The sequence below is a fragment of the Panthera pardus genome, unplaced genomic scaffold (assembly GCF_024362965.1).
Source record: "Panthera pardus isolate Hobbes unplaced genomic scaffold, ASM2436296v1 HiC_scaffold_4, whole genome shotgun sequence".
In the NCBI taxonomy this organism is placed as follows: Eukaryota; Metazoa; Chordata; class Mammalia; order Carnivora; family Felidae; genus Panthera; species Panthera pardus.
This window is the reverse complement of record NW_026526969.1, coordinates 1,086,533-1,108,628: the sequence shown is the minus strand read 5'-3', so window position 1 is coordinate 1,108,628 and position 22,096 is coordinate 1,086,533. Positions and strand designations below refer to the sequence as shown.

At 41.2% G+C, this 22,096-nt stretch overlaps 1 protein-coding gene across 2 annotated transcripts in view; it reads right to left on the bottom strand.

Annotated features, from left to right (window-relative positions):
- Window positions 1–22,096, bottom strand: part of LOC109250645 (S-adenosyl-L-methionine-dependent tRNA 4-demethylwyosine synthase TYW1) — a 214,866-nt gene that overhangs the window by 173,518 nt on the left and 19,252 nt on the right. For both annotated transcript variants that reach the window (XM_019421733.2, XM_019421734.2), the window contains exons 8-9: window positions 7,474–7,591; window positions 2,281–2,333 (exon numbers count right to left, since the gene is read on the bottom strand). In XM_019421733.2, coding sequence (XP_019277278.1) covers window positions 2,281–2,333; window positions 7,474–7,591 — 171 coding nt within the window. The remainder of the gene's footprint in view (window positions 1–2,280; window positions 2,334–7,473; window positions 7,592–22,096) is intronic.

Below are 22,096 nucleotides of genomic sequence, written 5' to 3'. Positions count from 1 at the left end.
ACACATGACTGATATTCTACAAAGGCCTAAAGTAATTCAATGGTAAAGGGAAAGTCTTTTCAACAAATGGTACTGAAACACCTGAATATCCACATGGGGGACAGGAGAGGAATGAATCTTGACCTTTACCTCATGCCATTCATAAAAATCAGATCACGATGAAGTCAAAGACCTAAACATAAAAGTTAAAACTATGTATGAAGCTTTCATAAAAAACAGTGACCCTGAAGTTGGCAAAGATTTCTTAATATACAAAGAATGCTAACCATTAAAAAGAGGGAAAAAAAAGATAAATTGGACTTATCCAAACTTAAAACTTTAAAAGATACCATTAGGGAAATGAAAAAAGGAAGCCACAGATTATTAGAAAATATTCACAATGAATACTGGGCAAAAGACTCATTTCCACAATATATGAAGAACACCAACAAATCAACAACATAAAGTCAAATAACCTAATTTGGGCAAAAGATGTGAACAGACACTTCACACGTATGAACGGCCAACAGGCACATGAAAAGTCATGCCTCATCATCAGTAGTCGTCAGCAAAATGCAAATTAAAACCACACTGATCCCGAAAAACAAATAACCCAGTGAAGAAATGGGCAGAAAACATGAATAGACACTTCTCTAAAGAAGACAACCGGATGGCCAACAGGCACATGAAAAGATGCTCAACGTCGCTCCTCATCAGGGAAATACAAATCAAAACCACACTGAGATATCACCTCATGGCAGTCAGAGTGGCCAAAATGAACAAATCAGGAGACTACAGATGCTGGCGAGGATGTGGAGAAACGGGAACCCTCTTGCACTGTTGGTGGGAATGCAAACTGGTGCAGCCACTCTGGAAAACAGTGTGGAGGTTCCTCAGAAAATTAAAAATAGATCTACCCTATGACCCAGCAATAGCACTGCTAGGAATTTACCCAAGGGATACAGGAGTGCTGAGGCATAGGGGCACTTGTACCCCAATGTTTATAGCAGCACTTTCAACAATAGCCAAATTATGGAAAGAGCCTAAATGTCCATCAACTGATGAATGGATAAAGAAATTGTGGTTTATGTACACAATGGAATACTACTTGACAATGAGAAAGAATGAAATATGGCCTTTTGTAGCAACATGGATGGAACTGGAGAGTGTTATGCTAACTGAAATAAGTCATACAGAGAAAGACAGATACCATACGTTTTCTTTCTTATGTGGATCCTGAGAAACTTAACAGAAACCCATGGGGGTGGGGAAGGAAAAAAAAAAAAAAGAGGTTAGAGTGGGAGAGACCCAAAGCATAAGAGACTCTTAAAAACTGAGAACAAACTGAGGGTTGATGGGGGGTGGGAGGGAGGGGAGGGTGGGTGATGGGTATTGAGGAGGGCACCTTTTGGGATGAGCACTGGATGTTGTATGGAAAGCAATTTGACAATAAATTTCATATATTGAAAACAATAAAATAAAATAAGCTCACAAAAAAAAAAAAAAAAAAAACCACACTGATACCACTGCACACACATCAGAATGGCTAAATTAAAAAAGATTTTCAATACCACAGAATAGTGAGAAAATGTTCCACCTGGAACTTTCATAAATTGCCAATCCAAGTATAAAATAATACGGCCACACTGAAAACAGATTGGGAGTTTCATACCTACCTTGTGACCTAGCAATTCCACTCCTGGGGATATACCCAAAGGAAACTGACACATACATTCATAACAAAATGCTACATAAGAATGTTCACAGAAGTTTTACTTGGAATAGCCAAAACCTGAAAGCAACCCAGTGTCTATCAACAGATTCAAACCTGTGGTATGTTCATTGTGTTGAACAGGACTCAGCAATAAAAATGAATAAAACTACTGAAATTTACTACAACATAGAGGAATCTGAGAAACATTATGTTGTGTTTAAAAATCCACCTGCAGAAAAATACACATTATGATTCCATTCATATGAAATTCTAGAACAAGCAAAACTAAACCAGTGACAGCAACTAGAACAACTATGTCCTGGCTGATGGGGAGGGACTACTGGCTAGAAATAAATACAAGTGAACTTATCAGGAGGAGAAAAACGGCCTATATATATCTTAATTCAGGTGGTAGATAAGGGTTTTTTATATCCATCAATACAGGTTGAACTCATTTAACAAATTCAGTCAAAATCATTACATTAAATGTAAATTATACCTTTAAAATGGTAAAATTCATTGGCTACATAGAACAGCCATAGAAAAGTTGCATAAAACAGAAATAATATTTAAATAAAAACAAATACCTTTGTCCATCTGCAAAGCTTCACCCCAGAATGGCTCCCAATCAACTGATAACCTGAACAGAAAAACAAGGAACATAAAATTGAACTGATTCAAAGCCTCATATTAAAAGGTGATTAAAAGGCGCCTGGGTGGCTCTGTCGATTAAGCATCCAACTCCTGATCTCAGCTCAGGTCATGATCTCAAGGTTTGTGGGATCAAGCCCCACATCCGGCTCTGTGCTGTCTGACAGTGCAGAGGCTGTGTGGGATTTTCTCTCCCCACCTCTCTGCCCCTCCCCCATTCACGTGTGTGCACATGCACTCTCTCTCAAAATAAATAATAAACTTTTTAAAAATGGCAATTATAAAACTTAACAAAATCATTCTTCTTTTCTACATAATGGTAGGCAACAACCCAATGGCAGAAAACATTAACAGTTGAAATCACCAGGATGATAAAACAACGTAAAATGTTTATGTATCTAGGGGCGCCTGGGTGGCTCAGTCGGTTAAGCCTCCGACTTCAGCTCAGGTCATGATTCTCGTGGTTTACAGGTTCGGAGCCCCGCGTCGGGCTCTGTGCTGACAGCTCAGAGCCTGGAGCTTGCTTTGGATTCTGTGTGTCCCTCTCTCTCTGTTCCTCCCCCAGTCATGCTCTGTCTCTCTCTCTGTTTCTCTTTCTCTCTGTGTCTCTCTCTCAAAAATAAACATCTAAAAAAATTTTTTAATAAAGAAAGAAAGAAATAAAAATAAAGAAATACTGCCCCAAGAAGAGGAAAAACAAAATTCCAGGAACCATAACCCAACGTGAATTCTCAGGACCAGTCCCACAACCTAGCATTTAAAATTCATGAGCTACAGAAGATATGAGAAGCATGGAAAAGCCATGCCGAAGTAATCACATTTCCTTTTTTAATAAACTAGTAGAGCAAACAAGTAGAACATTCTGATTTCAGAAAGCACTTAATGAAGTTTCTCACAAGGCTTCAAGTAATAAGCCACAATTATCATGAGTCTCTTGTATAAAAAGACTCTTGACTTGCAGACAAATGAGGCAAATGGAGAAATATAGTCTGGATGATGGCAGAAGTGGATCCGTGGCTGGTTAAATATCCATATTCAGAGTGTGATGATTAATGGAACAATGTCAATTTGGATTATAAGTCTCTACTGGGCTTTGTCTTTTACCCACTTCCACATTTATGTAAATATCTTGCATAGAAATAAACAAAACACCGCTTATCTATATGAAGACAGAACAGAGTGCAACTGGACAGCTAATCTCAGATGCAGAATAAGCATTTAAGAGATTCCTACAGAAAATTCCAGTTCTTCTTTTGGATTCCTACACTCTATTAGTGTCTTTACATCCTTCTCTTCCAAGATACATAGGGTTTTATAAAATTTTGCATTGAGGAAGGTATGAGAAAAACTGCCGAGTACAGGATGGACAGACCACAACGCCAAGATAAGCCAATGGTACGCAGCTGCTAGAAATCACACTGCACAGTTCTAACCAAGATAAAGTCACGGAGGATTTACTCTCCCACCTGAAACGCCAAAAATGGACAAAATACATGAACAGTTCCAAGACATGAAACACCAGGCAACAAGGGACAATAATCCCAGAGAAGACAGAAAACACAGGAGGCAAGCCCTGCCATGCCCAGAGCTTACTGCCCTCAAAGTTTCCAGGCTGTGTGGCAGGGAGAGGCAACGCACACACGGCTGGGTATTTTCTCGGAGTTGAGGACGTGGAAGCAAGAGTTGGGGAGCCCACACAGCTAGAGTTTGCAGAGCTGAGTACCAGAGAGTCAAAAGCTACACAGAGATTAAACTCAAGAATCTGTAGAGGATTCCTAGAAATTCTGCCTGAGTAATGCTTCATGCATACGTGAGAGAAAAGCTAACCAAGAATGGGAAAGAACCATCTTAAAGGACTGGAGGTGCGCCTGGTGCTCACAGCCAGCTGGGAACTGTGTCTATTCACACCAGTCAGAAGCTTAAGATTCACAAGGCAGAGTACACAGAAGTGTTTTGCCCCAATAGTCATAAGTAATTAGCCATATTCTGAGTCAGCTCTGGTCTCACTTAACAAGTCATAAAAGCCAGATTAAAAGGCTCAAACTTGTTTCCAAGTAACTGCTCTTCATCCTAGAACAAAGCTCAAGAATGTTTTATAGGAACACAAAAATATCTAGCACCCAATAAGGTAAAATTAGAGCTGGCATCCAATCAAAGATTAACCAAGCATGCAACATGACCAATGAAAAAATAACCCAGCAACCAAACTGACCCAGAAATGACACAGATGTTAGAATTACATTAAAACAGTTGTCTAACTGTAACTCGTGGGCTCAAAAAGTTAAGTAGAGACATGGAGAATAGAAAAAGGCCAACACTGAATTTCTAGAGGTGAAAACTGTAATGTCAAAGCTGAAAAAAACACTGGATAGAATTAATGGAAGATTAGACATTAGAGAAGATTACTAAATTATACCTGAAGACATAGCAATAGAAGCTATCCTAAAATGAAAAGTAGAACAGAAAAAAGAATGTTTTTTAAATTGTCTTTAACATTTATTTATTTTTGAGAGACAGAGTGTGAGCGGGGGAGGGGCAGAGAGAGAGGGAGACACAGAATCCAAAGCAGGCTCCAGGCACCAAGCTGTCAGCCCAGAGCCTGACACAGGGCCTGAACCCACAAATGGCGAATCATGACCCAACTGAGCCACCCAGGTGCCCCGAACAAAGAATTTTAAAAAATAATGAAAATAGTATCAGTGAGCTGTAGGTCAAATTCATGTAATTGAAGTCCCCAAGGAAGAGAAGAGAGAGGGAGTGACAGAAAAAATACCTGAAGAGATAATGGCCAAAATCTGTCCAAATTTGATTAAAACTATAAATCCACAGAACCAGGAAGCTCAACAAATCCCAAGTAAAAGCAACATGAAGAAAACTACGTTGAAACACGTTATCATTAAATTGCTCAAAATCCGTAATTAAGAGAAAATAGAAAATCTTCAGAGTGCCAGGGGCTAAAAACATTACTTTCAAAGGAACAAACAACAGATGACAACACAGGTCTCATCAGAAGCAATGGGAGCAAAGTGGAACACCTTCAAAGCGCCGTAAGAAAAAAAGTCATCAACCTATGATTCCACATGCATCAAATAGTATCCTTCAAAGATGAGGGCAAAATAAAGTCTTTTTCAGATACACAAAAACTGAAATAATTCAGCACCAACACACCCACACAACACGAAACGCTACATGAAGCCCTTCAGGCAGAAGGAAAAGGCTGTCAGAGAGAACACACATCTACGCAAAGGAAGAAAAACACCAACAAAAGTGCTATCTACAGGGGCACCTGGATGGCTCAGTCGGTCTCTGACTTCAGTCAGGCCATGATCTCATGGCTCATGAGTTCAAGCCCCACGTTGGGCTCCATGCTGACAGGTTGGAGCCTGGAGCCTGCTTCAGATTCTGTGTCTTCCCCCCCCACCCCCACCCGACCACCCCCTGCTCATGCTCTGTCTCTCTCTCTCTCAAAAATAAACATTTTAAAATTTTTTATTTTTTTATTTATATTTTTGGTTTGTTTGTTTATTTATTTTTGAGAGAGAGAGAGAGAAAGAGACAGAGCGTGAGCAGGGGAGGGGCGGAGAGAGAGGGAGACACAGAATCCGAAGCAGGCTCCAGGCTCTGAGTTGTCAGCACAGAGCCCGATGTGGGGTTTGAACTCACAAACCAGGAGACCATGACCCGAGCCCAAGTCAGGGCTACTGAGCCACCCAGGCACCCCCCAAAAAAAATTTTTTTTAAGTGGTACCTATATGAGTCAGTATGTAAGACTGTTTCTAATTACATCTAATTAAGTCAAAATTAACAGATAATTGACTACTTAAACTAAAATAATAACAACGTAGTATAGGCCTCTAAGATACATAGAAGTAAAATGTATGATAATGATTGCATGGAGGTTGACAAGGGGAAAACACAAGTGTGTTACTGCAGCTTCTTCCACTGGACATGAAGTGGCGTCTTAATCACTCAAAGATACACTGTGATATGATCAAGAGATATGTGTAACACCTCGAACCATCACTAAATACCAATACAGTGCTATAACTAACAAGCCAACGAGGAGGTAAAACAGAATCATAAAAACATAATCTAGGGGCACCTGGGTGGCTCAGTCAGTTAAGCATCTGACTTCAGGTCAGGTCATGATCTCATGGTCCGTGGGCTCGAGCCCCACATCGGGCTCTGTGCTGACAGCTCAGAGCCTGGAGCCTGCTTCGGATTCTGTGTCTCCCTCTCTCTCTGCCCCTTCCCCACTCATGCTCTGTCTCTGTCTCTGTCTCTGTCTCTCTCAAAAATAAACATTAAAAAAAATTTAAAAAAACAACTTAATCTAAAGGAGGCAGAAACTGGAAAAAGGAAATCAAAGAACACAAGACAAGCAGAAGACAAATGGCTACATGAAAAATGTAAACCTATCATGAAATCAGTTTAAACTGTCTGAATACCCTTGTTAAAAGGCAGACTATACATATATATGTTATATACATACAAATATATGTATGATCTGAATATCCTTGTCTGTCTCCTCTAATAGGCTGGTGGCTCCTTGAAGAAGATACTGCATCTTAAGTTTCTCTGCATGGCCAGGACCATCACACAAAAGGGTCTCAATAAACACAGAAAGATGGAGTGAGGGAAAGAAGTCAGTCCACTCACTCCCAACTGACCACTCTTCTTCTACAGGAAATCAGTATTATTTGTTCTCAAGTAAGGCCTCCTTGATGAGTTAGGACCACAAAAACCCAAATACACTTCCACGTAAAACATTTCTAATTGACCCAGCCTAATATCGATAGAAGCTTCTTTTCTGCATTTAATAATTTTCCCTTAACAAACGACGATCTGTGAAGAGGCCGGTGACGGCATTTTCCGTCTCTGTGCCAGAGCCACGCTGATGCCAACATCCCAGGAAACGAAGCACGGGGGAAATGTGCTGGCCCGCAGCCAGCGCACAAGGGGATCCTTCTGCAGGAACGAGAGGGGGCTGCCGCGACAGCTCCGGCCGCCACGGTGACAGGGCCGCTGGGCCTTCTTCCCTCCCTCCCTATTTCACGCTCCTCACTGGGGTATGAAATGAGAGCGCTCGGGAGGGCGGTCCAGTGACAGCGCCTCCTGACGGTCCTCACCTTGTTTAGTAAGGGCTTCTCGGAGAGCAGGGGTTATCATAGCCCTTCTTTCACTGGCTTCACCCTTCACGGCGTTCCTGACCAGAGTGCTTTTCTCCTCCTGGTGCTCCTTCTCTCTCTGTATTGAAATTAAAAGAACAAACTTCAGAGCTGGCAGTGAGAGAGGAGAACAACGGCACAACAGTCACGGACACATGGCATGGGTAAGAAGGCGCGTCGCGAACCATGGCCCACACAAGCCAGTCTCCTCCAAAGTGACCACATTCCCAGTCAGACAGTGAGCAGAAGGCCTGCCAGTCTCTTCTCTTTTCTTTTTGCTTTCCAAAAAAAGGAACTACATACTCAAACACATACACCCGCAAAATGTAAATCAACAATCCACTTATCTAGATGTCAATTATTTTTAGCAATCTGAGTACCGACAGCTGCCGAAATTCATCAAGTTATTTCTCTGAATTTCAATTTCCTCACCTGAAAAACAAGGAAAGTAATAGCTATAGAGCAGGAACGTTACAATTAAATGAAATAAATCACCAGGTACAATGCCTGATACATAACAGGAGTTCAATAAAATAGAACACTGCTGGTTATGTATCTGCAAAACCCCCAAAACAAGTCAAAATAGTGCTCTGAGCTGCTCAGACAGCCATTTGTTTGCAGACCAAATTACTCGTCCACCTGCCATCCCAACAATGACTCCTTCTAGATGATCCTGTGGGGAAAATGTGTCTTCAGTGACAGAAAGAAATCTGAAGGATAATATAAGGCTGATTGTGTTTCCTTTTGACTTTGGGCCCTAGAAAATTCAGCAGTACGCTGATGGCTGTGTAAAGTCTCAAATCATGTTTGTCTCGAATTCTCTGTAAGTGGCTTCATAGTACATGATGATCTTCACCCTTTACACTGATTTCTTCCTCTATTTAAAAAAAATTTTTTTAATGTGTATTTATTTTTGAGAGAGAGACAGACAGACAGAGAGCAAGCAGGGGAGGGGCAGCGAGAGAGGGAGACACAGAATCTGAAGCAGGCTCCAGGCTCTGAGCTGTCAGCACAGACCCTGACGTGGGGCTTGAACCCACGAACCATGAGATCATGACCTGAGCTGAAGTCGGATGCTTAACCGACTGAGCCACCCAGGCGCCTCAGCCTTCTTCCTCTATTTTTAAATCTTACTCTATGTACATATATTTTAAAGTTATCTGAATGTCTTTTTGTAAGATGGTAGAATGCTAATCAATAATTTCAGGGCAACACACAAAGTCTGTGCTATACTACACTTGCCAGATCTTAGTAAGAGCTGCAGAAATTCAAAATAACTCACCTTGGCAGCGGCCCCACCACCAAGCCCTAGACTACCTTCAGTGCCTGTCCATTTGCAGTGCCCGCCCCTAGAGAATCAGTAGTGAGAACACCTCACAGATCCCCGGATGTCTGAAATCTGCATCCAACTAATACAGACGGGAGGATGGTCCTTGTTTGAAGCTGGACAACAGGTGACAGGGATTCACTAGATCATTCTACTTTTGTGAATGTTCAAAGTTCTCTAAACAAAAAATGTAAAACATTTAAAATTTTTTAAAAAGAAACAGGTAAACCAATGAAATTTGGAGTTAACGTCTCTACCTTCTCTGTTACGTCAGGGATTTACTCCGAAATTGGAAGTCAGTGAAAAACTACTTTAGAGACTCAGAGGTATCATGATGAGAAACATAAATCCAGTTAGTTCTATCTGTCCTAAAGTCAGCATTCCTAATTACTAAATATAATCAAAATGCAAAGCTAATGAACAATTTTGCTTCTGTTAATATAGTTTTCAACTATACATTTCCACACAGAACTGAAAAAATTTACAAACATCAACAAATTATTCTCATCTATCATAAAAGTGATCAGTTTATTCCTAGGCATTTTCTTTAAAAATTTTTAAAGTTTCAGTTGTTCTTTTAAAATATTTAAAAACAAAAGTATCCTTTGGCTTTTTTTTTAAGTCTATTTCAGACCTAAAAAGGTGTCAACTTAAAAAGGAAGTCTGTGGTAGAGCAAGATGAACTGACCTTGAACTTGACAGCGTTTAAATGTCTCTGAGGTAATTCCACAGCAAGTTACTAGAACTCCCTACTAATCATGCAAGAATTGCTCTCAAAAGCCTGTCACCACAAAACATCACCAAGCATGTATGCTTATCCCAAAGGCCACATAAATCCAAAACTGGACCCACCTGTGACACTGGCCTCTGACCAGTGTGCTCAGAGTTCCAGAGACACCCTCTTGTGGTTATAAACACACACACACACACACACACACACACACACACACACACAAACACAAAAAAACTAATTCTGACTCCTATGAAATGAACACTCTTAAAGAACGGTCATGGACCATCCTCCATGTCCCATCACTAGAGAAATTATCCATCATAAAATATGAGGGTAACTACTCCATTTCAACCATTTAAGATACAAAATTTATATAGGAAAGAGCTCAGAGGCCACAATGAGAGATCCTGAGCATTCAGGACAAACATTTACCATTCTGTCTCTATGGCAGTTTAGTCCCATCTTCCATATGCAGCAGTAACTCCATTTCCAAAAAGAAATACGATGGCTCATAACATTCCCGAAGGAAGTGCAAAGCGCCAAATTCTAATCTTGTAGGTGCAGACACTGTTCACTGTTCGCCCAGAATACAACATATATAGCTGCTCTATGGCTGTAATAGAAACTAATGAAGATCCCACAACTAGTCAACCTTGATTCCTCCCTCTCCTGTGTGCCCCATTTGACAACGAGTAACCAAGTTTTAAAGGTTTAATTCCCACAGACTGGCTCACTCCATCCACAATGCCATTGCTTCTGCACACCAGCCTTGGTTTCTCCTAAGGACAGGACAACTGCAAGAGCCAAACTAAATGGTCTCCCTGTCTCCATCTTGTAATTTCATCCCTCCCCAACTCCCAAACCCATCGCGTCTGCCCTGAAAGAAAACGAACGTCCTCTCCAAGCTGCTGCTTCCCAACATGCAAAACGGAAAGCCAATGACAAGCTACATTCCTAGGCACTTTGGAAAATGACTATAAATAAGTGAAAAGTCCTTTATACATAAACAGGACTACATTAATCTTACATAATCACAGGAGCAAAAAGTGGTACCAATTTTCTTTAAAAAAAAAAAAAAAGATATCGTACAATGTTACCTAATTCATTTTCATACCATTGTCCCAGAAACCACAGTACCATCCCAATTATCACCTGGGAAACAGGACACAGCAGAAAAAGTCATCTGTTAAAGACTTTAAGGTAAAATTCCACCTAGCCGGGTAAGTGCCAAACAGGTGTTTTGCCACAAACAAGCGTTTCATTACCAAAGCATACAGACATTTCTGCTGGGAAAAAGTCCTTCTGATTGTTTCAATCTGTTTATTTCATTGATCCATCAGGTGATTCCCTTCCTTATCAAGTCATGCAGAAAACAGAATCCCCAAGCTCTCTCGAGAAGTCATCTTCCTATACAGTCAGCCCTTCTAAGCCTGGAGCTTTGCTGGCAAACGGTTGGGCATTCAGTAAATGGTGGCCGAATAATGAATGCCTCCAAACTACCAGACAGATATTCCTAGCTCTAGAAAAGCAGATCTCCTTTCTTTCGGTAACTGATTTCGGATCTGGCAACTTTCAATGTTAAAAACTCTCCTTCGGGGGCTCCTGGATGGCTCAGTCGGTTAAGCGTCCGACTTCGGCTCAGGTCATGATCCTCACGGTCAGTGAGTTGGAGCCCCACATCAGGCTCTGTGCTGCCAGCTCGGAGCCCGGAGCCTGCTTCAGATTCTGTGTCTCCCTCTCTCTCTCTGTTCCTCCCCCGCTCACGCTCTGTCTCTCAAAAATGAATAAACGCTAAAAACAAAAAAAAAAATTTTTTTAAAAACTCTCCTTCAGGTATTGAAGCTAAAACTGCTGCAATTTAACCCCGCATCTGCAGGTTCCATTTCTTTAAGAAAGAAACCCCCTATATGCCACTGACTTGTCATAGCTCAGTTTTTAAATGACAAATTTTCAACAGGACTCGAAGTTTTTCTGTTTACTAGGTTTTAAGAAAGCTTTCTGAACTCTCTGAAAAGCAGTTTGACCAGATGTGTCAAGAGCTTTCAAATGGTTTTCCTCTGACCCAGTGATTCTATTTTGGATAACCTGACTTAAAGAAATAATTCCAGAACTCATCCTAAGTGCTCCTGGCTGCACAGACCATGGGTGAAACAGGCTGGTTTAAAGGCAGTGGGTGTCTTGGGGTTGAAGGAATGTGTCGCCTTGTGTTTCTGGGTGAATCAAATACCCAAAGCCTTAAAAATAATAAAGAAAGAAGAACAACTTCATATTATTCTACTGCAGTACTATGCGACTTTATAATAAGAACTGGACACACTGAGATGCTTTCGTAAACTGAAATGCTTCTCTGGTGAGTAATTACCAAGCATTCACCATTTATTTCCAAAACTAATGATACGGATATCACTGTTTGTCTGCTTAACCGGAACATGCTGTGGGGAGTATTTAACAACATTTATTTACTGCAGAGAAAAAAAAGGAACATTCTGCTCTACATTTACAAATCACAATCACGAGAAAAACAAAAAACAACCTAAGACTGTCAGGCTCTTGCTGACTCCTTGTGCTCTACCCACTCTTCAGATTCTCTTCTAAACACCGTTTCTCCCCTGGGGGCTGAAACAAAGAGATGGGAGTCTAGGCTTGGTCCCACCACCTACGAGCCTGTCAGCCATCCAAATTCGGACAAATTGCTTTATTTCTCTAAACCTACTTCCTACCCTGTAAATTGGTAAAGTGGACGTAATAATAGTATGGATATCAAGGTCGATGTGAGGATTGAATGAGACAATCCAATGTGTACTTTGACTTCTCCTAATACTCTGAATCTGTACTGAACTACCCTCTTGCCCTATACCCCAACCCATCCACTATATTCAATCAAATCACATTGCTTCCCAATGCCTTCAGGTTGAAGTTCACACCCCCCTGACAGAATGAAAAGGCCTCCAGTACACTGCCCCTGCCTTCCTTCTCTAGTTCATTCTCCGCACATCCCCGCCCCTACCTGAAACCACAGACACACCAAACTGTTCCCCAAACACGCCACTCGCCCTAGCACCCCAGCCCTCTGCATCCGTATCTGTCCTCCTAACCTTCCCACGTTTCACACGTTAGCTCCCTTGTTCTTCAACATCGCTCCCACCCCTCGAGTTCTCTTCAGCCCTAGACTCATCATCTTGGATCTTGCTACAGAGTGAGGGAGGTAGAATACCATGGTGGTACACCAGTCGGACCAAACCTATCCTATTTGAAGATATCTGCTTATACAGTAATAGCTCATAGTTACCAAGTACACACTACGTGGCAGGCAATGAAATAAAGCGTGCCAGGGAATGAACTTAGTTAATCTTCATAACAACTTCATAAGAGGTTACTTTTATGATCTCCCACTTTAGAGACGAGAAAACAAAAGCAGAGAGTAAAATAATTTGCCCAAGACGCACAGGCTGAGACAGCAGGACTCCACAAAACTCAGTGAGTATTACTCAAAAAGAGGTTATATAATAGGAATACGCTGGCCCAACCCTAGAGCCAATTGCTAACCAGTAGTAGTGCCTCCTCTAGAGTAGCAATTCGGGCAATTTAGTGCAATGCCTGGCAACGACTGGGCAGAAAGCAACTCAGGAATATGTATGAATGGACCCTAAAAGGCCAAATAAATGCATGGGAAAAAACAAAAAAAAAACAAAAAAACAAAAAACCAACAACCAGGCAGCAGTTTAGTGTATTCTGTCCAATACAGAATGAAAACACAAGCCATACTTGGAAACTCTGCCATAAGCTAACAATAAAGAAGAACAAAAACTGGTGGCTTTATTTTCATGTCACACCGAAGGTGGAAAAGTATTTCTTTTTGCCCCAAATCTAATGACTTTACGAGAAACTGTTTATGAGAAATCTAAAATGTCATAAACCAACTGCTGCAAGTTCATAAAGTCCAAAATCATTTCATTTAAAAAATAATTTACACAGATGTTCAAAATTCTCATTTGTTCTTTCTCTCCAGCGCCCTCTAATGGACAGAGATGAAAAGCAAAGTGAAAATGAACCCACAAATTATTCTAAACTCTTACCATACACTTGAAATTTGCTGAAATTAAACCTGAAGTGTTCTCAATACACACACACACACACACACGCACACACACGCACACACACGCGAGGTAACTGTGAGGTGATGGATTTCTTAACTTGATTGTGGTAATCTTTTCACAATGGACACACATATCATCACATTACACGCCTTGAAAAAATCAGTGTACAACCCTAACATATTTGTCAATCGTGCCTCAATAAAGTTGGAGAAACAATTACTGCAAACTCTTCATTCACTGCAAACAAAGCTTTAAATATCTTCTCTTAACCTTCTGTAAAAACCCAGAAATCTGTCTAAATCAGGTATCTCGTACACTGAAATCTATCCTGTTTTAAGACCGTTTCGCCACTAAAAAATTACTCAGATTCTTAATTTAAGAGTCATAAAATTATACGTTTGCTTTGATCCAGTATATCAATTTGGGGACAATATAACCTAAGAAATATTGACACATTTTTCAAAGTAAAAAGGTCTCGGGGTCCTTGCGTGGCTTAGTCAGCTGAGTGTCCAACTCTGGCTCAGGTTGTGATCTCGCAGTTCTTGAGTTCAAGCCCCACATCAGACTCTCTGCTGTCAGCGCAGAGCCCGCTTCGGATCCTCTGTCCCCCTCTCTTTCTGCACCTCCCCCACTCACGTTCTCTCGCAAAATAAACAAACATTAAAAAAAAAAAAAAAAAAAAAAACAGTAAAAAGGTCTCAGACCTGTGCTAATTTTACCAGCAGAAAAACCTGACACAGACTAAATGGCCAGCTCTAGGAAAATGTATAAACCAGTTTAAAATATCTAAGCAAACTAACTTCTCACTTTGACATCTGTTGGGCTTTTAGAGGTGATGACACACTGTCATGTGCATGTTCGCATCTGACTCACACCTGTGAGGAAGGCAGAGGGCACGGCCCCTGTTCCCCAGACAAGGGGATTAAGACTAGGGAGGGTTAAGCTATGCCCACAGGTCACTGAGCTACACACTGGCTGGGCCAAGCCCTGAACCCACACTCCACGCACTTGTCATTCTTAACAGCTGCTCTGCCAGGGGCTTCTGAAATACAGAAGCTACTAAAAATGACAGACACAATCCACACGTGGAAGTATTCAGAAACAAGGAACAAAAGCTGCAACAACAGGAAAGATGGACAGCAATTTTAAATTGAGAAATAATTTTGGATATATTGGCTTAGAGTTTTACGCCCAACCAAGAATTTTTTGGTTATGAGCTTTATAAAAGTAGCCAAACCAAATGCATACAGGACAGCGTGCAGGGAAAAATTTGGCCTTGCCGGAAGGGAAATCTGGCCATTGTCCCCAGTTCCTGGAAAGTAACGGGGAATCCCTTGGAATTTCCCGAGTGACAGCAGCGTCCATTATTCACGGTGGGCCCCTCAGACCGCAGCTGACTGCAAGTGGGGGGAAGGTGCTGGAGACTGAGTTCAACCACATGGGCAGTCAAGTCCCAATAAAAACTGGACACCGAAGCTCAGGTAAGCCCCCCGGGTTGGCAACACTGGATGTGTACTACTGCACGTTGATGCTGAGGACAACACATCCTGAGGAGGACAAAGGAACGCCTCTTGAATCTATTCTATGCGTCTCCTCCTTTGGCTGATTTTCTGTACCCCTTCCCAACAAAGAACCACAGCCATGAGGGTAACAGCTTTGGGGGAGTTCTGCGAGTCTTTCTAGCAAATTATCAAACCTGAGGGTGGTTTTTAGGAGCCCCCTCCCCCAAAATTTGCAATTGGTGTCAGAAGTGAAAGCAATCTTGGGGACTATGCCCTCAGACCTTGTAGTTTATCTAATACCAGGGAGGAAGAAAGAGACTGTTCACAGGATAACATGTTCAACCTCGCTCAAAATGAAAGAAATACAAATTAAAATCAGGTCATTATTTCTCACCTTTCTGGCTGGCAAGATTTAAAAGACTAATAACACCTGAGGGTTGGCAAAGGTACAGAGAAATAGGCTATCTCATCTCTCTCCTATGAGAAGAAATAAAAATGTTTTCAATTTTGTATAGGGCAATTTGGAAACATCTATTAATACTATAAAATCCCGGGGTGCCTGGGTGGCTCAGCTGGTTAAGCGTCCAACTCTTGATCTCAGCTCAGGTCTTGATCTCAGGGTCATAAGTTCAAGTCCCATGTTGGGCTCTGGACTGAGCATAGAGCTTACTTTAAAAAAATAAAAATAAAAAAATAGGCACCTGGCTGGCTCAGTTGGTGGAACATGCGACTCTTGATCTCGGGGCTGTAAGTTCAAGCCCCACACTGGGTGTAGAGATTACTTAAAAATGTGTGTGTGTGTGTGTGTGTGTGTGTGTGTGTGTGTGTGTGTGTGTATAGATGTAGATATAAAATCCCCTTTGATCCAGAAATTTCAACTTTATGAACTTATTCTTGAGATAAATTTCTGCCAGCCGCAAAAAATGTAAGAGCAAGAGTGTTCAAACACCTAAATGTTAATCATCAAAAGCCAAATACATCATGGGACATAGTCCTAGACCACTATGTAAACATTAAAATGAACCAGGTGAATCTGTATGACAGCACTGGAAAGCTGTCATGTTAGATGAAAACAAGCAGTCTGTAGACTTGGGAGAACAAAATGATCCCATCTGTGTAGCCAGAAAAACAAAGTTAGACCAAAATGCAGGTGTGTTTGTAAGAGCAGTAAAACACCCGGACAAATACTGCCAAACTAGAAAGTCTGGTTTCCTGTGAAAAGTAGATTTAGGAGAACAAGGACAGGGAACTGCATTCTTTGAATCTTTTAAACATATACAAAGAGGGTATGAAATTAAGTGAAACTTCAAAGGGAGGTTCAGATCAAGTTATGTATTTTCAAAGGGAATAGCTAAGAACCAGAAACTCTAAAAACACCTCCCTCGCATCGAGGATGTGAAAAGGATAGAGGACATAGAGGTAAGGACAGAGGATTTTTGAAAATTTCTTTGGAGAATGTTGGTAAGGTATTTTGAGATCCCACCTCAAATGGAGAGAGGCTGGAGAGCAGGTGCCTTGTCATATCTCAAGCCCCCGAGGCTCCACCGGGGCCCCTCAAAAGAAGCTGCTTGTATCCCCCGCACTCAGAGGGCATCATTGACTGGTGTAGGACGCCTGCCCAGTGAATCCAGACACCAAAGGACTGACTAGTTTCCCCAGCAAGTGAGCACTGCTGCTGGGTAGGAATCAGCCTGTCCCCCCAGAATAAAGAACTCAGGAGTGTTCCCGTGGGAAGGGACAAGAGTGCAGGTGGCGGTGACCTTAGATGCTGACCAACTGGGCAACCAGAGAGGAAAACAGAAGACAGACCTCAAAGAGAGGAAGCCAGAGGCACAGGGCTCAGAGGAAGGAGTGAGCCACGACCAGCAGCACACTTCTTGGGGTACACTTGCTCAGTGCAAGGAACCAGGCAGGAGACACCATGGACAGTGTCTCCACAGACGCAATGAGAGTGCCGGCTGGAGGAAGAGTCATCTTTAAACTGGACGAGGGGAGAGAGCACAGTCACCTTACACCACATAAGAACTTCCTACTTCTCTCTCTCCTGCTCCCTATCCGTTCCCCAGACCCTAAGCAGATCCAAAACAGCAGCTAGCAAATAGGCCAGAAAGCAGACAAGAGGGGAGGAGTTTCACCTTTGAATTAAATTGACTTAGTTTCTTTAGTATTACTTACTACCTATTACCTAGGCTTGGGCATTCTACTGTCAATTTATTAAGACTTTGTGTCTTAGGGGCACCTGGGTGGCTCAGTGGGTTAAGCAGCCAACTCTTGGTTTCAGCTCAGGTCATGACCTCACAGTTCATGAGTTCAAGTCCCACATTGGGCTCTATGCTAACAGTGGGGAGCCCACTTGGAATTCCCTCTCTCCCTCTCTCCCTCTCTCTCTCTCTCTCCCTCTGCCTCTCTCTCTCTCTCTTTCAGAATAAATAAATAACCTTAAAAAAAATAAAAGGAGAAAGAAGAAAAAAACTTTGTGTCTTAAAGTACCTGTAACACTTTATTACCAAAAATGACCAGAAAAGTCATGAAATCTGCCAGTTCTCCCTCCTGTGCAGGTTGAAAGGGACAGTAAAACTCAAAACAAAGCAGCTTCTATAATAACTTCCCAAAATTAATCCCTGTTTGTAACACTACTTTTAAAAGATTTTTCTGGGGGTACCTGGGTGGCTCAGTCACTTAAGCATCCAACTTCGGCTCAGGTCATGATCTAATGGCTTGTTGAGTTCAAGCCCCACATCGGGCTCTGTGCTAACAGCTCAGAGCCTGCAGCCTGCTTCGGATTCTGTCTCTCCCTCTCTCTGCCCCTCCCCTCCGCCCATGCGCACACTCTCTCTCTCAAATATAATAAAACATTTTTTAAATTAGCCGATTTTTAAAAAAAGGTTTTTCTGAAAAAAACAAAAAGATTTTTCTGTGAGATTTTTAAATGAGGTTGTAAAAACTACCTGAAAATATCACAAAGATTTTTATAATAGAGATTCAGGTGCATATGAAACAAAGTTAAAATAAACATTCCAAATGCTAATAGTAATTTTTCTGGTGAGATAGAATTATTGATAGATTTTGGCCCTTTGTTTTCTAAATTTTTATTTTTTAGGTATGTTAATTTGTAATGAAAAAATTTTTAACTAGGCAAAATTAAACAAACATTAAATTTTTTTCTTTATATTACTATTTGTTATAGCATGGGACCACCCTGAGTAAAATTAGAGGGTCATCATGTTTTATGCAAGAAATAAGTTCTTAAGACCTTATATAATTCAAAACTGACCCTCTCAAAAAATGGGAGATATTCTCATATGGCTATATCATAAATAGTTTATACTTCAGTTGATACTAGATTTTTTTGTTTTATTTTGGGAGCATGGAGAGAAAGTAGTTCCTTCCATACTTCCTATTTCGAATCCTCAGAAAAGCGAAAAAAGTACAATGAAGACCCCTAGTCCCTTCACCTAGATTTACCACTTTTGTTGATCATTACCTGTCTACCCTTCCATGCACACATACACATCTATAAAATACACGTGAATGTATGTGCAGAAAGAAAATGTTGCTGAACTACTTGCATGTGGTAGACACCATAACACTTCACTCTTAAACACTACAGAATTCATCTCCTAAAAAATGACAGAACTGCACAACTACAAACCGTTATTACAACAAGGGAAATTAACGAAAATCCAATATTATCTAATAAAAAATCCATTTCAAGTATCCTCAAATGTCCAGACAATGACCTTTGCTCTTTGATTCAAGATCAAAGGTTACACAATGCATTTAGTTATGTTTCATTAGCGTTTTTAAACCTTGGACCCGTCCTCACCCCAGGTTTTGTTACTGTTAATGTCTATGACATTGACTCTTTTTAAAGAGTCTGGACTGTCCCACTTTTTGGATTTGTCTGATTGTTTCCCCATAATTAGACTCAGGCTAAAAATTTTTGACACAAAATTACATAGATGATGTTGCATACATCTTACTACCCATCATGTCAGGAGGGACACGAGGTCATTTTAATACAAATGATGAAACTAAATTTGACTTTTTCGGTACAGGCGAAAATCACCTGAACACTCCATTTGTAAAGGTATATTTTATCCTTTGTAATTAGCAAATCATCTGTAGGTATTTTTCCCCCAGGGATGTATTTATTTTTGGCATGTCTAAGTGGGTTAGTTTCTGGGATGATATTTTGAGAATACGTGCATATATGGCCCCCAAAGGCATTTCATGCAATCCTTGCTTAAATTAATTATCACCCTGGGGATAGAAAACAAATGATTAATTCTATCATACCCTCTGTATTTCTTATCTAGAAACCTTCTATAAAGACTTTCTCTTGTACCTCCCTTTTGTTGAGCAGCAAAAGGATTGATTTTTTTTATTTGATGTAATACAATCCATTGCATATAATACGATACATATTATCATTATGTTCATTTTTGATGTTCAAATTGTCCCAAATTTGGCCTGTGGGAAACTCTTCAAGCTGGTTCCTATGTCCCTTTGATGTGTCTCCATCAGTCTTTGATGATCCACTTGCCCAACAAGACATCCCAGGCCCATCTGTTATGCTCCCTTCCTCAGCCCTGGAATCAGTCATTTCTCCAAGCCCTGATTCCTTTCAATGAAGTAGGATATTGAGAAAACAAGAACTGAGTGCTCACCATGTTTGTTTCTAGGTCTGTGGCCTAACAAAGAGTACATCTGTTCTTTGTCCCCAGTTCCTGGCACAGAGCTTCAAAAAACCTTGGCATTTTCTAAGTGCCAGAAGGGTCATTGTTATGCAAATGAGGTGGCTGAGGGGGTAGGCCTAGATAGCTTTAGCATGGGGCTGGTCAACCAGAAAGACCAACTCTGGGCCAGCTGGATCTCCAGGGAAAGAAACAGGGAAGGAGGTCAGCTGGAGAATCAGATGGCCAATAATCTAATCAATCATGCCTACACAATGAAACCCCAATAAACATTCTGGATGCTAACTAACCAGCTTCCTAGTTAGCGGACACGTGGATATGGTGGGAAGGGAGGATGTGCCTGGGTTTCACGTGGAGAGGGCGCGGAAACTCTTGAGTCTCACCCCCACCTCCCTACTCTCGGAACTCCTCCTGTTGTCTTTTCCACTTGGTTGTTTCTAACTCGTATCCATTAAAACTGTAAGCATAGTGCTTTCGGTGAGTTCTGGGTCATTCTAGCAAATTACCGAAACTGAGGGCAATCACGGGACCCCAAAATTATAACCAGTTGATGGGAAGGGCAGGCGGCCCCTACTTAGAGCCGCCATCTGAAATGGAGGCAGTCCTGTGCAAGACTATGCCCTAAATCTGCAGAGTCTGATGCTAACTCCAGGTAGCTACTGTCAGAATTGAACAGAACCGGGTGTTTAGTGATCAGAACGTGAAAGGTTCTTTCTGTAACCACAGCTCCAAAATACCGTTTATACACACACAGCACTCAAATTATAAATTTGCAAATCTGCCATGACAATAAACTATTCTTTTAGAAAAAATCTTATGTTCAGATCAACCTCCAAATGAAATCCAACACCACATGAAAATCTCATTAATACACAGGGATCCACCTTATTATTTCTCACAGATGCACAAGGTCTGTAGTGTGTGGATATATCCTGCTTTTTTCAACCAGTCTCTGGCAGCTGTTTGCTGTATATACTTGTGGCATAACCTTGGGCATCTGCTGTTCTGTATTTGTGAAGATGAATCTTCAAGGCAAATTCACACAACCAGGCCTGCTGGACAATGGGCAAACGCATGTGAATCAAAAGCCCCTCCATACAGGTTACACCGTTCCGGACTCCCCTCAGCAAGGTGTGAGCACCTGTGTTCCCAGAGCCTCACCAGCTATGGATGCTGTACAGTTTTTGAACTTTTGTGATTTTGGTAGGTGAGAAATGTCACGTCAGAGTAGTTTTAATGTGCCTGTCTTTAATTCTGAGTGAATGTGAGCATTTTTTCATATGCTTAAAGTCTATTTGTAGAGCTTTTTCTGAGACTCGCCTATTCAGGTGTTTGGCCAATTTTTTTCTATTAGGTTTTAGGTCTTTTTTCTTTTGATTTTTAAGAGCGCTCTGTATAATAAAAAAATTAACCCCTTCTTTATTATAGAAGAGGCAAATATTTCCTTTTTAATTTTTTTGAAGTTTATTTATGTTTGAGAGAGAGAAAAATAGAGCACACAGCGAGCAGCAGAGGGGCAGGCAGAGAGAGAGAGAGAGAGAGAGAGAGAGAGAGAGAGAGAGAGAGAGAGAGAATTCCAAGCAGGCTCCATGCTCAGCACGGAGCCCAATGCAGAGCTGACCCCAGGACTGCAAGGTCATGACCTGAGCCAATATCAAAGAGTCAGACGCTTAACCGATTGAGCCACCCAGGCGCCCCATACTTTCCCTATCATTTGTCTTTTGATATGCTTATAACCATGCAAATCTTTTTAAAACTCATTGGTAAATTCAGTCTTTTCTTGCTTCTAGATTTTGAATCATACAGAAAACTCTTCTCTAAGTTATAAAATAATGCATCTGGTTCTATTACTTATAAATTTTTTTCAACAAGTTCTCTAACCCAATTGGAGTCTATGGTGACCTATGAGATGCACAGAGCCAAGTTTAAATGTTCACAGGTAGCTATCTGCTTGTCGTGCCATACCCCTGCCAGGGAAAAGAGATGCCACTTTTATTATATATGAAATCCCCATATATTCCTGGATCTACTCCTGCTATTTTACTCTGCTGCATCAATCTGTCTCAACAGGAGCCAAAACACAGCTTTAATTACAGATGCCTTGTAGTAAGTGTTAATATCTGGTAGGGCCAGTCTTTCTCATTACCATACCAAGGAGTTCCTAACTATTCTTGCATATTTATTTTTCCACATGAATCAACCAGGCTAGCTCTAGGGGAAAAACGTTA